Source organism: Capra hircus, chromosome 9 (assembly GCF_001704415.2).
Source record: "Capra hircus breed San Clemente chromosome 9, ASM170441v1, whole genome shotgun sequence".
NCBI classification, from domain to species: Eukaryota; Metazoa; Chordata; class Mammalia; order Artiodactyla; family Bovidae; genus Capra; species Capra hircus.
The window spans coordinates 7,362,749-7,377,933 of record NC_030816.1 but is presented as its reverse complement, the minus strand read 5'-3'; the positions used below and the strand labels follow the sequence as shown (position 1 = coordinate 7,377,933).

At 37.4% G+C, this 15,185-nt stretch overlaps 1 protein-coding gene across 1 annotated transcript in view; it reads right to left on the bottom strand.

Annotated features, from left to right (window-relative positions):
* The window catches only part of BCKDHB (branched chain keto acid dehydrogenase E1 subunit beta), a 261,887-nt gene continuing 247,309 nt past the window's right edge, over window positions 608–15,185 (bottom strand). Inside the window, exon 10 of the mRNA XM_018052910.1 lies at window positions 608–754. Coding sequence (XP_017908399.1) covers window positions 614–754 — 141 coding nt within the window. The 3' untranslated portion in view covers window positions 608–613. The remainder of the gene's footprint in view (window positions 755–15,185) is intronic.

Here is a 15,185-nt window from a genome sequence, read left to right as displayed (position 1 = left end):
TTATCCCCCATTTTAAAACATTCACTAGCCAAGAAAGGTTCTGGAAACGGTGGTGGCACTGGATTTTTCTCTCTTTTTTTTTTAAGTTACAGTTTCCCTTATACATAATAGATAGGTTTCCTGCTCAACAAACCTATCTTTTAAGATAATATAAAGGCAAATTTCAGAATGCTATGGATCACACCATATAGTTTAAACAGCTGGGGTCCAAACGAATGGTGCTTTAAGTTATCTTTATATAACAGAAATTACCTCTATTCACAAATGGTTTAAATTGCTGATAAAAATATACGGAAATGATGGTAAAAGTCGGGAAAATGAGGTAAGGTGTATTTAGAGTCATGGCAGATGGCATGTTCATCCCATAATTATTCAGTGGTAACATGAATGTATCTGTTTTCTAGAAATCAGATAATGCATAGACTCGATATGTTTCTATTAAACATAAACATAGTATCGTACATTAATTTTTTTTCCTGAAATCCATACTTTGTTCTGGAAGTTGCCGTTTATGAAAAGACACACACTATGACAGCTGTTTCTTGGTCAACCGGACATTAATGTCAGGGGCGCTCACTAGCTTCCTTAAAACACATGGCAGACTTACCCGCGGTCAATAGTTGATCATTTTTCGAAGGGCATCATAGCACTTCCACTTGTCTGGGATGTAGAACGGTTCAAAAATGTGAGGGAACGGTGTGTCGTACCCACACACCCTTGATATAGGAGCTTCCAGGTTCAGGAAACATTCTTCCTGCAGAGAAGAATCCAGATGGTTGACTTCAAGAACGTCTCATTCACAGAAATGAAACATTTCACTTCCAAATACAATGACATTAAAATAGTTATGTATATTATAATGCGAAAAAAAATAGGTGAAAAAAGGAGGTAACACACAGTATGCTTAGCCTTATCCAAGTTTTACTGAAGATATGTTTTCATATATGTATGTGCATTTTATGCCTACATACATATCTGTTGCTTAAGACAAAATGTGATTACCTGGTAGTTAACAGGTCATTCTACAAATATAAATGTAATGTATGACAAATGCTCACAGTAAACTCTGCAGCTTGAAATGAATGATGGTATGTGTCTCTCCTGTTTCGTGCATTTTTCAAATTTTATATACCATAAACATGTGTTACTTTCATAAGTGTGTGTGTGTGCCAAGTTGCTTCAATCATGTCCAACTCTTTGCAACCCTATGGACTGTAGTGCACATCAATAAAAAAGTAAATTAATTAACTAAAAAAAAAGTAAGATCTCAATCACAGGAAACCTGTAGAAAGTTATCGTCAAGAAAAAAAAAATTATTCAAGTGACAAATCCAAACTTAAAAATAAAATTTTTAGAGAGTTAAAAAAAACTAAAAAGAGATACATGATTAGACTATTCTTAGGTAAATGAAATTACCATTCACAGTTATTACCTGAAATCAAACCTTTGGTTTTTACGTATCCACTTTCTACATTAGTTTGTGTCAAAAATGCTTTGAAAAGGTCCACATTTTCTTCTATTTCACTAACTGTATTTTTACATTTTCACTTGAGCAGCAAGCTTTGAATGTGGTAGGGCTGATGTGCTGTCCCTATCTTCTGTATATATTTCTTCCAGTGACAAGGGCATCCAGGCAGAAAGAGTCAGCTCCCTTACACTCTCCCTGCACCCCAAAACCACTGCGACCAGGTGTTCAAACACCATCATATGACTTGGCTTATATGTGGGATCTAAAAAGAAGGGATATAGATGAGCTTACAAAACAGAGAGAGACTCACAGACAGAAAGTGAACTCATGGTTGCCAGGGAGAAAAGGATACTTAAGGACTTTGGGAAGGTCATGTACACACTGGTATATTTAAAATGGAGAAGGAACACAGCTCTACTGTACAGCACATGGAACTCTGCTCAATGGTATGTGCCTGCCTAGACAGGAGGGGGTCTGGGGAGAATGGATACATGTATATGTATGGCTGAGTCCCTTCACTGTTCACCTGAAAATGTCCCAACTTGTTAATCGGCTATACCCAATACAAAATGTTTTTGCTTTAAAAAAAAAAAAGCATCAAACAACAAATCGTGTTGGCTTTTCCAACAGAAAATCCTCATTAATAACTTGAGAACGTTGCAGACATAGGGTCTGAAGAGTCACCTAAGAAATTCCAAGAGGGAGAGGGTGGGATGATTTGGGAGAATGGCATTCTAACATGTATACTATCATGTAAGAATTGAATCGCCAGTCTATGTCTGACACAGGATACAGCATGCTTGGGGCTGGTGCATGGGGATGACCCACAGAGATGTTATGGGGAGGGAGGTGGGAGGGGGGTTCATGTTTGGGAATGCCTGTAAGAATTAAAGATTTTAATGGACTTTTGGACTCAGAGGGAGGGAGAGGGTGGGATGATTTGGGAGAATGGCATTCTAACATGTATACTATCATGTAAGAATTGAATCGCCAGTCTATGTCTGATGCAGGATACAGCATGCTTGGAGCTGGTGCATGGGGATGACCCAGAGAGATGTTATGGGGAGGGAGGTGGGAGGGGGGTTCATGTTTGGGAACGCATGTAAGAATTAAAGATTTTAAAATTTTAAAAATAAAAAAATAAATAAAATTTTAAAAAAAATAAAAAAATTAAAAATAAATAAAAATAAAACAAACAAACAAACAAAACAAAACAAAATAAATAAAGGTTTTCTTTAGCACAAAAAAAAAAAAAAAGAAATGCCACTACTGATAAGCTCAGAAGAGACGACACACTGGGTAGACGGCTTCTTGATGAAATGAGTGATTTTAAAGGCGTTTAATTGTCAAGTTGGGACTAGCTCAGTTTATTACTTTAGTTGACATGAGCTGTTTTTCTACCTCCCCTGAATACTACATTCTTCATAAACACACTTATCCATGGGTACTGCAAAATACAGAAAAGCCAAGGCAAAGGATTTCACTTCAATGCCCTTGATTTTACACCTGTTATAAAATATTATTCTTTCAAACTAGTTCCCTGGAAAGCTGGTTTATGACAAAATGATGCTCCAGGGTTCATGAAAACCACTCCTTCTAGCAGAAAGACCAACATTACCAAACTTTTTTTTTTTTCAATTAACAATGCTTCTAATTCTGCAGGAATGTAAGAATCACTCTATAGGAAGACATCTACCTGTTTTCAGGGGCATAGAAAAAGGTCTGTGAGGTCACCCTTGGAGGTTAGGAGTGACAAGGAGGGGACAGCAGACTCCATGTGTACATTATACGTACTGCTGAAGCTTTCATGACACAGTATTACTTTTGTGGGCTTTCCAGGGGGCACAGTGGTAAAGAATCCACATGCCACGCAGGAGACACAGGTTTGATCCCTGGGTCAGGAAGATCCCCTGGAGAAGGGAATGGGAATCCACTCCAAGTATTCTTGTCTAAGAAATCCCATGGATAGAGTGCCTGCCGGGCTGCAGTCCACAGGGTTGCAGTCAGACACGATTTAGCAACTGAGTGATTACTTTTGTAATTAACTGGCACTGATACAAAAGAGTAAAAAGAAGAATCGTTTTATGAGAATAAAAGTTCCCATTTTATGTTACACAAATTTGTGACTTTACACATAGCACTTTCTTAATTTGGAAACAATTACTGTTAGGTATGTGGAATTAAATGATTATAAAGTACTATATATAAATATATAATATATATTATAAAAAATCACAGAAGATAATTCAAAAATATATGATTCAGTTTTATAAAGGGGTGTGTGTGTGTGTGCTAAATCACTTCAGTCGTGTCCAAATCTTTGTGACCCCATGGACTGTAGCCCACCATGCTCCTCTGTCCATGGGAGTCTCCAGGCAAGAATACTGGAGTGGGTAGCCATGCCCTGTTCCAGGGGACCTTCCCGACGCAGGGATCAAATCCAAGTCTCTCATATCTCCTGCACTGGCAAGAGGATTCTTTACCACTAGTGCCACCTTTATAAAGATATATCTTAACTGATGAAAACAGTATGAAATCTTAAAGCTTTGCTAACTAAAGTGCATTAAAGAGGCAAATCTCTTCTACGGACTTGTATTAAAATTTCCTTTTAAAGCAATTGGAAATAAGATGTTTGGGTCAAGCTGCTATACAGTTACTTCCCACTGAACTGGTTCATATACAAATGATTTATATGTGACTGTGTTTTTCCGGTCAACGATCAAAATAAGCATCCTTTTTCAAGCTCAGTTTATTTTCCACATTGAAGCTGTACACACAAACACAGAAAAAGAATATTTGAAACTCACTGGCAGATTTGTAGACCAATGGGCCAGATTAATCCCACACGAATTATATCTCTTTTCATGAAATACATTATGACACCGTAACTATAGCAACCATAAGCTCTGAATTTTCAAGATACTCTAGATTCATCATATTCTTCTTTTCCATTATTACACTCATACTTTTCAAACTGTAATGATTTTTTGATTCCAAAATAGTAATCCACATAATATTAGGAATGAATAATTACTTAACTCGCGGGGCTGTCGAGAGGATTACAGGTCGTTTCCATCACTGGGGCTAAGATGAGAAGCACCAGTTTCTGGTCTCTCTTCCTGGAGAGCCTGTATGTGGACTGGCTCAAGTGACGTGAAACAATGACAGATGGGATGGTGAGGTTCCAAAGCAGATCACAGTGGAACAGGTAACCAGGGGCAACAGAAGAGAACCCAGGCAGGTGCCAAGGGAAACTTTCCTCCAGCTATTCATGATCCAAAGTTTCACCTTAGATCCAGCGAAAAGGACTGAAAGCAAACCCTAATGTTATCAGGTGGCTAACACTTCCACATACTGAGCTTGTGGGATGTGCTTTCACATAAATACTCAGATGCTTTGAGAAAAACAGATATTTCTTCCAGAAGACCCTTGCATGAAACTCCAGTACGTGGTATTTGAATTTACTTCTGAATATGTCTTTCTGTAAGTATGAAAATTTTCTTTCCAAAATATGTTAACCATGACAATGGTAACAAGTACTTCTGATATAAATGAGTTCTATCCTATCTCATTTAAACATTTCAACACACCTATGAGGTAGGTATGATAATCCATTTCACAGATGAGCAAGCTAGGTGAAGGAAGCTGCCCAAGGCTGGAGAGCTCATACAGAGCCAGGACAAGACTCCAGCCTGACCACCTTCATTCTGCAAATGTTGAGGCACAACCACTGAGAACAGCAACAACAGGGAAGCAAATGAATAAATAAAACAGGAGGCAGGCTGGGATTAAAGGCTCACAACAGAGCCTTGGGAAGGTTAAATTCAGTCTAAGAAACTTGTCTCATACATAAAAGGAAGACAGAGGTTAAGACACGTGAGAAGGCTAACAGCACACATAAGCATAAGCGTGAAGGTAATACACGGAGCAATAAACACACGGTCCTGGGCATCAGAAAACTTCTAGGCTATCCTAAATGATTTAGAAAAATATAACTCAAATTATTTATATACAAGCCATCTGGGTTGCTATGCATGTTATAACCAGAAAAGGAAGCAAACCATGTGAAATAACAGTTCCAAATCATAAAAGTCATAGCTGCAGGCAAGGGCATTTCTTTATCTGCCTATCTTCTATACCAAAACACAATAAAAATTTAAGCATTTTGCAGAAACTGCAGAGGGCAGAGATCCTGTAAATTCTTAAGGCAAATAAAAATTAATAAAATAGGATTCATGGTTGTCAAGATAAAATATTGATAGGTTTTAAAATTAAATGTACTTAATAGTAACTATATTAACACTGCATTGCATCTTTGCAAGTTGCTAAGAGAGTAGATCTTAATTAATAGTCCTCATCACACAAAAAATTGAATACTACATTCATTCATTTATTTTTCATAAATATAATACAGATTATATGTTAGTATATGTGCACGTAAATACATACATGTTATGGGTTTCATGGGATCGCTCAAAATGTCTCAACGTTAACCTCACTTCCCCATGCAAGTTTTATGGACATCCAGCCATAAATTCTCCTGTCACTGTGTCACAGCAGTTACAGCACTGAAATCAGTCTCAACATTTCGCACTGTAGCTGTGGTCACTCCCAACAAACCTTTTTGTTGTTTTCATGGCAAGGCTGTATAGTATAATTGATACAGCATGTAATTTGGAACTCTATCTGAAGGGAATCTTTGTTCTACTAGGATTTAATCTTTCCAAGGCTCTGTTTACTCAACAGCAAAAGCATTAAAAATTCTGTCCCTATCGTTTTTATACTCTACTATTGCCTTGCCTCTTTGCCTTCCCTAGCTCGGACAGCAGCCTGTGAGAAGTACCTGCTTTGCACGCCTGACACAGCACAGTGCTCAACAATTGTAGGGTTTTTGTTTGTTTTTTCTCCTTCTAGTTTTACTGAGATATGACAGACATACAGCACTGTATAAGCTTAAGGTGTACTGCAGAGTGATCTGACTTACATACATCATGAAATGATTATCCCAGTAAGTTTAGTGAATATCCATCATCTCATCTAGACACAAACTTGACAAAATAGAAAAGAAAAAATCTTTTCCTTGTGAGAGGACTCTTCGGATTAATTCTTAACAGCTTTTATGTATAACAAACAGCAGTGTTATTCATAGTTATATTTATCATATTGGTCATGGCATCCCTAGTACTTAATTATTTTAAAACTGGAAGTTTGTGTCTTTTGACCATCTTCATTCAATTCCCCCTCCCTCATCTCCTGCCCCTGGTAACCACAAATCTGATCTCTTTTTCTGTGAGTTTGTTTTTGAAGTACAATGGATCTAATAATTGCTAGGTTTTGTTCTCCTCTTAAAAATTTTTGAGCAATAATAAAAACAAGGTATCAGAAATAGCCCAAATCATCATTGAAGATAAAGATTCGGGTGCACAGAACCGTCAGATAGATTGAGATGTAATATCCATCATAGCTCAGTGACCAACAGCTACCATTTATTGGACACTTACTAAGCCTTAAAAAATGTAACAAAATACCAAAACAAGTTTCAGTGCGCTACGAGGAAGGAGGGTGGGGACCACTGAGGTTACTGAAGGAGCCAGGCTGCACCCAATGAAAGACAGGATCTGGTGCTGCCCCCTGGTGGGGAGCAGGGAGCCTACACCCTGTCAGTTCCTGGGCCTAGAAGGACAGATTAAGTGTGGCCAGATGACAGGTTAAGTCAGAAACTCTGGAAATGGTTGAAAAATCCCCCCGCACCCCGCAAAAGAACGCAATTTCCAAGCATTACTGTCGAGAAGTAGCCTGTCAGTCAGGCACTGGAAGGTTCCATGTGAAAATGTGCCCAACAGATAAGTGAGTAACCAAGGCACGAACACTCCAAAACACAGTGAAGAATAAAGACCGTATAACATCATTTGATTCATTTTTAAAGCAGTCATTTGGCTCTTGGCATTTTTTTTTCAATGCAATTTCAGCCTCACGTTTCTTTCTAAGAGCAACTTTGCAATACTTCTTATCCAGTCCTTCTAATGACAGAAAGCTGGATATGGCCCACTGTATAAGACTATATAGTATCTTGAGCTGGAAAGTTGTGAAGTTCAAAGTGTGATAAGAAAAATTTAGGTCTTGCATACATGTTTCTACTTTCTTACAGCTCATTACAGGATGAAGAGTTCCTTTCACTTTCCTGAAAAACTATTCAATTAATTTTCCTAAACATTTAATGGAAAGGTAGACAAGCAGGTCACTGCAATGAGAAACATATCAAAGTCAAAGTACACTGCCTACAGGGTTACCTTATAAATCTGGATATCATGGTCTTCCTTGGAACAATGAGAAGCATTATTCCACAATTTAATTCCAAGTAACCATGGAGAAAATTGATTTTTAAATGACTGTAAGGTCCAGGTTACATCACATAAACATTTTGTCATCATAACACATTTAAACTAGGAAAACATATTTTGTTTCTAAGAGCGGGTTGGGGTGAGGTTAAAATAAGCTATACATGTGGTAAGTACTGAACAAGACATATAGATCACAGAGTTATCATTTCTTCTAGAGGGGAAAACATTAAGAAATAGCTTGAAGTGTTTTGTGAAGTTTTAAACCTAAATTCCACTACCATTTAGTCCCTGTTAGTTATTATTAGCAATAATGTTTATGTGATGTAACCTGGCCCTTAAAGTCATTTAAAAATCAATTTTCTCAATGGTTATTTGAAATTAAATTAAGGATACTTTCTTCTAAATGCAATACATTGTCTAGGGATCATAATGAGCAGGACAAGAGTTAAACTAAAAAAATAGGAGAAAAACTAAATTAATATACCCAAATGAGGCATATTTGATAGCTTGGAAGTCCATGAACTTAGAGACTTACGTGTTGGTTTTAGGTTGATTAGTTCTAGTTATTTATGTAAGGTGAGACATCATCTGGCTTCCAAACACTATCAGAGAATATTTGTTATTAATAAATGTAGATTTGATCTACCATGAAAATGTGCCCATAGTCAAAACATTTTCAGCAGCAGAGAAAAAAATGATGCTGGTGTCTTGAATGACAAATGAGTCACAGAAACCTGTGAAGGTACAATGCCAGCAACTGCAAATTAATTTCACTACTGGATTAAATAAATACAACTTTACTAATGCAAAATGAAGTAGGTTTCATTTAAGTTAATGGTTTAAACAGAAGGTATCACATTTTTAAAACGGAGCTTAAAATATACATTTTACGTCTATACCAATTTTCTGTACAGACCTATGACATAGACCTGAGAAATTTATTCTTCACAGACAGCTGAGTCCCTAATCTATCTCCAAACTAACAGGGTGCTTCCCATTAATACAGCTTTTTATTTTACTTTTCTAATACTATGCACATGAGATGTATTCAGCAAACACTGGTTGATATGATGTCTCTCACTTCTAAAACACAGCTGAACGAATATAACTCAATAAGACAGTATATGAATAATATACTTTCATCCACATTTCAATAGCACCTAAAACATTACACTCAATCCCAATTATTATCTTAGCAAAGCTTTCATTTAAAATCACAACCTTGACTATATTAAAAGCTAAGATCTCTATTAACTTTATTAGAACACCTTCAGTGTCTGCTGACTTTAATAATAACAAAGAATGGAACTGAATTCTAAATTAGGATATTCACTGAAACTCAAACTCCATTTTTCAAATGGAAGCGTCTTTTCTGAAGTTAGAAATATAATTTCTGGTTTAAACTGGATACAGTCTAGCTACCTAACACAAGGTTGAATGATATTAAGATATATATAGAAATGATTCATGGTTCAAATTCAATAGCTCTATTAGAATATAAAAATGTTAATATAAAGTTATCTATGAATCTCAGCACATTAACTCTATATTATTGTAGAAACTGAGGTCAAGCAAATTTTAAAAAACTTAACATTAAAATCAATAATTTGTTATATAATAGAAACTGCCTTTTTTCCCTCCAAATGATACTTTTGTAAATTTCACTATTTTAAAATAGGAAAGAAGCAAAAGCAAGTGAAAACTTTCTATAATTTATAATCTTATCTGAACTCACTTTTTAAAAAAGTACACAGTGCTCATTTTGGCCCAATATTTCACAAATATTAACTCCTTTTAATCTTTCATAAACACTAAATTAGCAATCACAAAGGTAAAACTTAGCATCCCATCCAAACCACTTTGGTTTGGTTCTGTTTTCAAACTTTCCCCCAGATATACTCTTAAACTATGACCTAAAGCAGCCTCACCATTTATAATAATTTCTTCATTAAATCTTCCTGCAACACAGTCTATTGATTTGCTGCAATCCATCTTCAACGATGTTCTGAGGTTTAAAAAGTTAGAAGTCTAAATTCTTTTGAGATATACTATGGGCAAATTTGGACATTTACTATGTACTGTGGCTACACCGCTTTTGTTAAAACACTTTACATTCAATAGAGAGAGGGAAAAAAAAAAAAGGCAATGCTCTCAAGTTTCCACAGACGCTAAAGCTTCTCAAATTTTATAGTTCAAAATTCTTCCTATAGAAGAAAGCATCCACACAGCAGCAAAGTTTGAAAGTGGAATTTCCCTAGAATGTGAATGCATAATGATAAACATAAGCGACGGGCAGCACTGGGTCGTCTCACGAACAAACCGCCCTCTGTAAGGTAGGACTTTTGCTTTACTTGGCACTAGGAAATTTAAATTGCTCCTGTAAAGCAACTTTTGATGATCCTACAAAGCATTCGATTTTTCTGCTTGTTTCGCAACAAAATTCTTTGTATAGCATTCTCACTCCACCAAATGGTGCTCGGCAGGCAGAATCCAACTCTGGCTAAAGTGACCTGATGATTCTTTTGTTTCGTGACGTAGAAAATATATTCTTTTCAAATCTGGGGGATCGAACACTCAGAAAATTTCTAGTAGGATCTGTCAGTGTCCCAATTTTGCAACTTGCTTTTTAAGTTTCAACAGTAATTATAAAACGAAACCACTAAAATAGAGTGATTTCTGCCTGATTGTCACCATCTTTCTAAAAAGTTTAAGAAGCTGGATTTAAAATAAAAAGGAGGGGGTTCTAAAATATTTGCTATCTTACAAATGATACTCTTTTGTTATAATGCGTTCTTCTTTACTGCTTTTTCTCATTCTTCACGTTACATTTCCAGTTTATGTTTTAGTTTATGTTTAAAAGAATGCCAAAACAACTTGCTAAATGTAAAGCAAAAGTTAAGGAAAAGGGGAAAATCAACTTTATCTACATAATGCCAAAAGAGATGTGTCAATGTTTCCACTGAAATTAAACCTACTTTTTTTTTTAAAGTTAATCTTAGGTGTCATGGCAACACAGCCTTTAAGGTTGGTTTTGCTGAATGAATAAATCAGAGCAAGCTATTTTTCAGCAGTTTAATTCTGTTTACCAGATCACTGCGATTTTAATAAGAAAAGCACAGAAACAAATGTTTTCGGCTACCATCAATTATTAGGGAGATTTCTTCCCAAACTTGTTAATTGGATCCCAGTTGTAGTAGCATTCTCAAGCTGTAGTAATTGAATAAATTAACCAAGCAAACAAGTTTTGGGAAGGAGTCTCTGACCTGAGTAAAGAAAAAGACTTGTAAGAGCGCCCATTATTGATATGCAGATAACTTTTGCTAACTGATGAGTTTAATCTATTCATAAAGTAAATCTAGCCATTGTAATTATGGCCTGCAACCAATAAAAATATCATACAGAATCCAAAATATATTTTCCTATTTACTATGTTTACAGATGTATGTTTCTACCTTTAAAGTTGATTAATATTTCTTACAAAGAAGTTTTCCTGGTTGAAAGTCTATGTATTTGCATACAGTTAAAATTTCAAGAATCCAGAGCTATTTGAGAATTAGGGGGATAATACACACGCCCTTCTTTTCTACTTCAAATTTTGTATAAACTGTATGCTGATTCTCACAAAATCTGTATTGCATGCTCAGAGTGTACAAATTTCTAATGAGCCTGATTAAACCACAGATACAACAGTGAAGGTGTAGTTAGTAGCGGAGACCTGCTTCTGGTTACTTTTAGAGTTAAGCGCAAAAATTTAATATTAGAAATGCCCAGAGACACTGTTCACTAATGCATTTTTGATGAACTACATTTATACATTTCCTATAAAGAGGCGATGTTCACGTTTTATCTGGAATATAACCAGAGCATTTCCTTGCTATTTTTTAATCTCCTTATTTGAATCTGAGCTGTATAAAACTTCAGTTAGGTCCCTCAACTAGGCAGCCCGCTAAAGCACACAGCACTGATCCCCCAGAGATCACAGCAGAGCCCCTATTTGTCTCATAGCACAGATAACAATGCACGCAAGCACACACAAACACAAACAAGTAATTTCATCTTTGGTCAACACATGATGGATATCTTAAGAAGCAACACAGAGGCTGCAGGGAAGACACGCTGTTTGTCGACACGTCCTCTCGGTCAGGAAGAGGAGCATGTTAACGTGTGGGCAGAGCACAGGAAAGCCCAGAGACTCACGAAATAAAAACCAAGAGATATTCTTTAATAATAAGTGTAATTATGTAATCCTTTCAACAATCTAGGTGGCAGAAGCAAGTGAGGCGCTAAGGCTGGTGAAGGTTGAGTGAGGTAAACGAGGTCACGTCAGTGCACGCGAGCTCTGGTGGTATTTGCACCAGCTGGCGTGGTTACCCTTGGGTGCAGCTGCAAAAGACTTTAAAAGTGCGCAAGAGAGTCTTGCTTGGATACAAGGAAAATGCGTAGCCAGTGCTACCATTATACCTGGGAAACAGAAACTGGTGGAATTGTTGGCTTGTTTATGTCAAATCTGATCAAGAATTTTTTTTCAATTTTAATAAAAAGCTTAGCAGTTTAGGGCCTTTGTGGGGGTGAGGGGTGATGTGAAGTAGATGGATCTCTTAGAGTTACAAGCTCAGATGTATATGTTTTGAATGTTTTAGAGATTCACTGGGGAGACATTGAGGGGCAGTGGGGACCAGACTGGAACTTGTTGCTAGTTAATTGTCAGCAGCTTGCTTGAGTTTAGGGCACAAGCTGCCACTTTGGGGTTCTGAAGCTGATCCTACATTCTTAGGAAAAACTGAATGTTCAGTCCACCGTAGGCTATACGTCTAAAGTTTCTTCTTCTAAAAGTTCCAAAAAATACACGTATCATTAAAGTGCTTCACCAGGAAATTAAATTTGCTTGCTTTCATTTATTTCCTTATCGCTGACTGTCTAGATGAACTTAAGGTAACTAAGTCATTGGATAAAGAATGCGACGGCTTCTTGATAGATTGCGAAAATCGTTTCAGTAAACATAGGCTACAAATTGTATCCTAGACTTAAGCTGGAATATGAAATGTAATCCTCTCCTCACAGTAAATACTTTATGGCTCTTCTCCACGATTAAGTCACTTTGTACAACTCTAAAACTACAGAAGAAAGTTTCTGGAGCATTTAAAGAAATGTCTGTTGAGAAGAAAAGTAAATTATTTTCCTCCAGTGACAACAACAGGCCAGACATTGCAATGAAGTTCATCTTCAAGTTAAAATGTAAATGTAAACGTGGTATGGGGTCTGCCAGCTTCGATTAGTGCTAATTGGCACAGTCCACATAGCTCGCCCTGGATGTTGATTAAATAGCCGGGAGCTCTCACACTAGGTGTGAAGCTTGTCATACACACATAATACGTGTCCTCAAGTGGAGCTGGCCGTGTGCAGAGGGGTCCATCTCCTGTGTGGAAGTGGAGAGGTCCCCGTGGTCTGAGACAAGCAATTTGGGCATCCCTGGGAAAGTATCACTTTGACAGCTGGATTAAAACATGATTTATGTAGAGAATATACCCGGGTTATGCTACATTAGAATGTCATCATTTTCAATTAGTGCGCTTCTATGTGACCTTGCAAATCACCAACCCACAAGGATTTTCCTCAGGTTTCCTCAAATGCTAATGATGTAGCAAATCTAATTAAGTTCGTATGATTCACTTCAGCAGTAGGTATTTCAGGGACTCCAGAATTGCCAAAAGGAAATCTGAAGCGTCTATTCTTGCTCCAAAACAATCATGCCGCGCGCCAAACTGATAACCGTTAAACACAGCTGCAGAGCAAATGTGGTGGGGTTTTGGTCCTGTAAATATAGTGTTCACACATCAATCTGCCCTGCGAGCAATTTTGGAGGCAGACCCAATGATTGCTGGTTTCTATTACAGTTATATGAGGATTATATGTGAGTATTAAGTCACTTGTTTCGCCCAGCACAGCTTGGGCAGATTGCGACATGCCGTGAGTTTCTTCTACCTGAGAACACTCACGGAAATGCCAGAAACCCCAAATACTGATAAAAGCATCTGATCAGCATCTTGCTGAAATGGCTTTCCAGTCCTGTAGCTCACGTGAAAAAGAGGAAAGGCGGCTTTGGATGTTTGAGAGCCTATTTAGGGAATGCAATAGACTGAAGTTCGTTCCTGAAGAAAATCCCATATTCTGTGTGTGTTATAAATGCTTTTTTAAAAAAAGGTTTTTAAAAGAACACTTGCTTCTTGAAAATTAACGTGGGTAAAACACAAGAGGCGAAACAATGAGGTCTTCCTTCATCACAAGCGGTTTACAGTTTGATGTGTCCCTCTGGCCTCATTTGTGCATTCACACAACTAATAAATGCTTTTCTTTTTATCACAGTAAGTGTGCAACACAAACCTATGGACACATCTGAGCTACAGAAATTCAACTCTTTTTATTTCAGTAACGCAATTTCCATGAAAGGAAATTCTTTTCAGAGGGGCTCCCTCCAAACTGGGTGGGATACCGGAAGTAAGGCCATGACCACACTCCCTGCAGAGGCTGTTCGATTGCTATGGCAACCACTCTGATCCTATCAATAAGCAACAGCCCTGAACACTAATATTCTGAAAAACAAACACACACACACAGCTTCCTTTTCTGTGGAGACAACAACACGAACTAGTTTCGAGTCTGAAATGACCACTCTTGATGCTAAAACAGTATCTTTGCTGACTGAATTATTTCCCCAGAATGCAGCTTTGTAAATAAATGCAAAAAATAGTGAAGTCAGCCATTACACTCCAGTTCCGTTTTAAAACACGGTCAAATCTATGGCATAAGTAATCTCAGCACGTTACAGAGTGGGTTATGTGTGCAGGTCTAGGCAGGAGAAGAAAATCAGATTTCCAGAGAGCATATGCCGTGTCAAAAGCAACACTGGGAGCAAGGAAACAACACAGGCTTCCAAGCAGCTCTTGGAAGTTTCGGAGAAGAAGCACACATTTCAACAGTTCTGTTTCTTATCTGTGGTTGTCTCCAGACACACAATTATTGCGGTGCAAGGTAATTACCTAAATTGATCACATTTATGAAGTTACATACAACCCACTCCTATGTAAGGAGATAATTATTTGTCTTCACGGGCTCAAGCATCATGGCTAAATCTTTAAGATGTGAATCCTTTCATGCTGGCAAAACCACCACCGCAAAGCACCCTGAATGCTGATTTTTACAGCCCACAGTCACAGAGGTGCTGTGTGTGACACAGAGTAGGCGTCTGTAAACATCGGCTAAGCCAACCCGTCCAGTTTTCACTTCTGTTCTGTCTCACTCTGGGGTGTCAGGAAGCCTAGTCACAGAAGAGGCAGAAAAATCAACAAGCCAATAAGTGGGGTGTGGAGATTTTCACT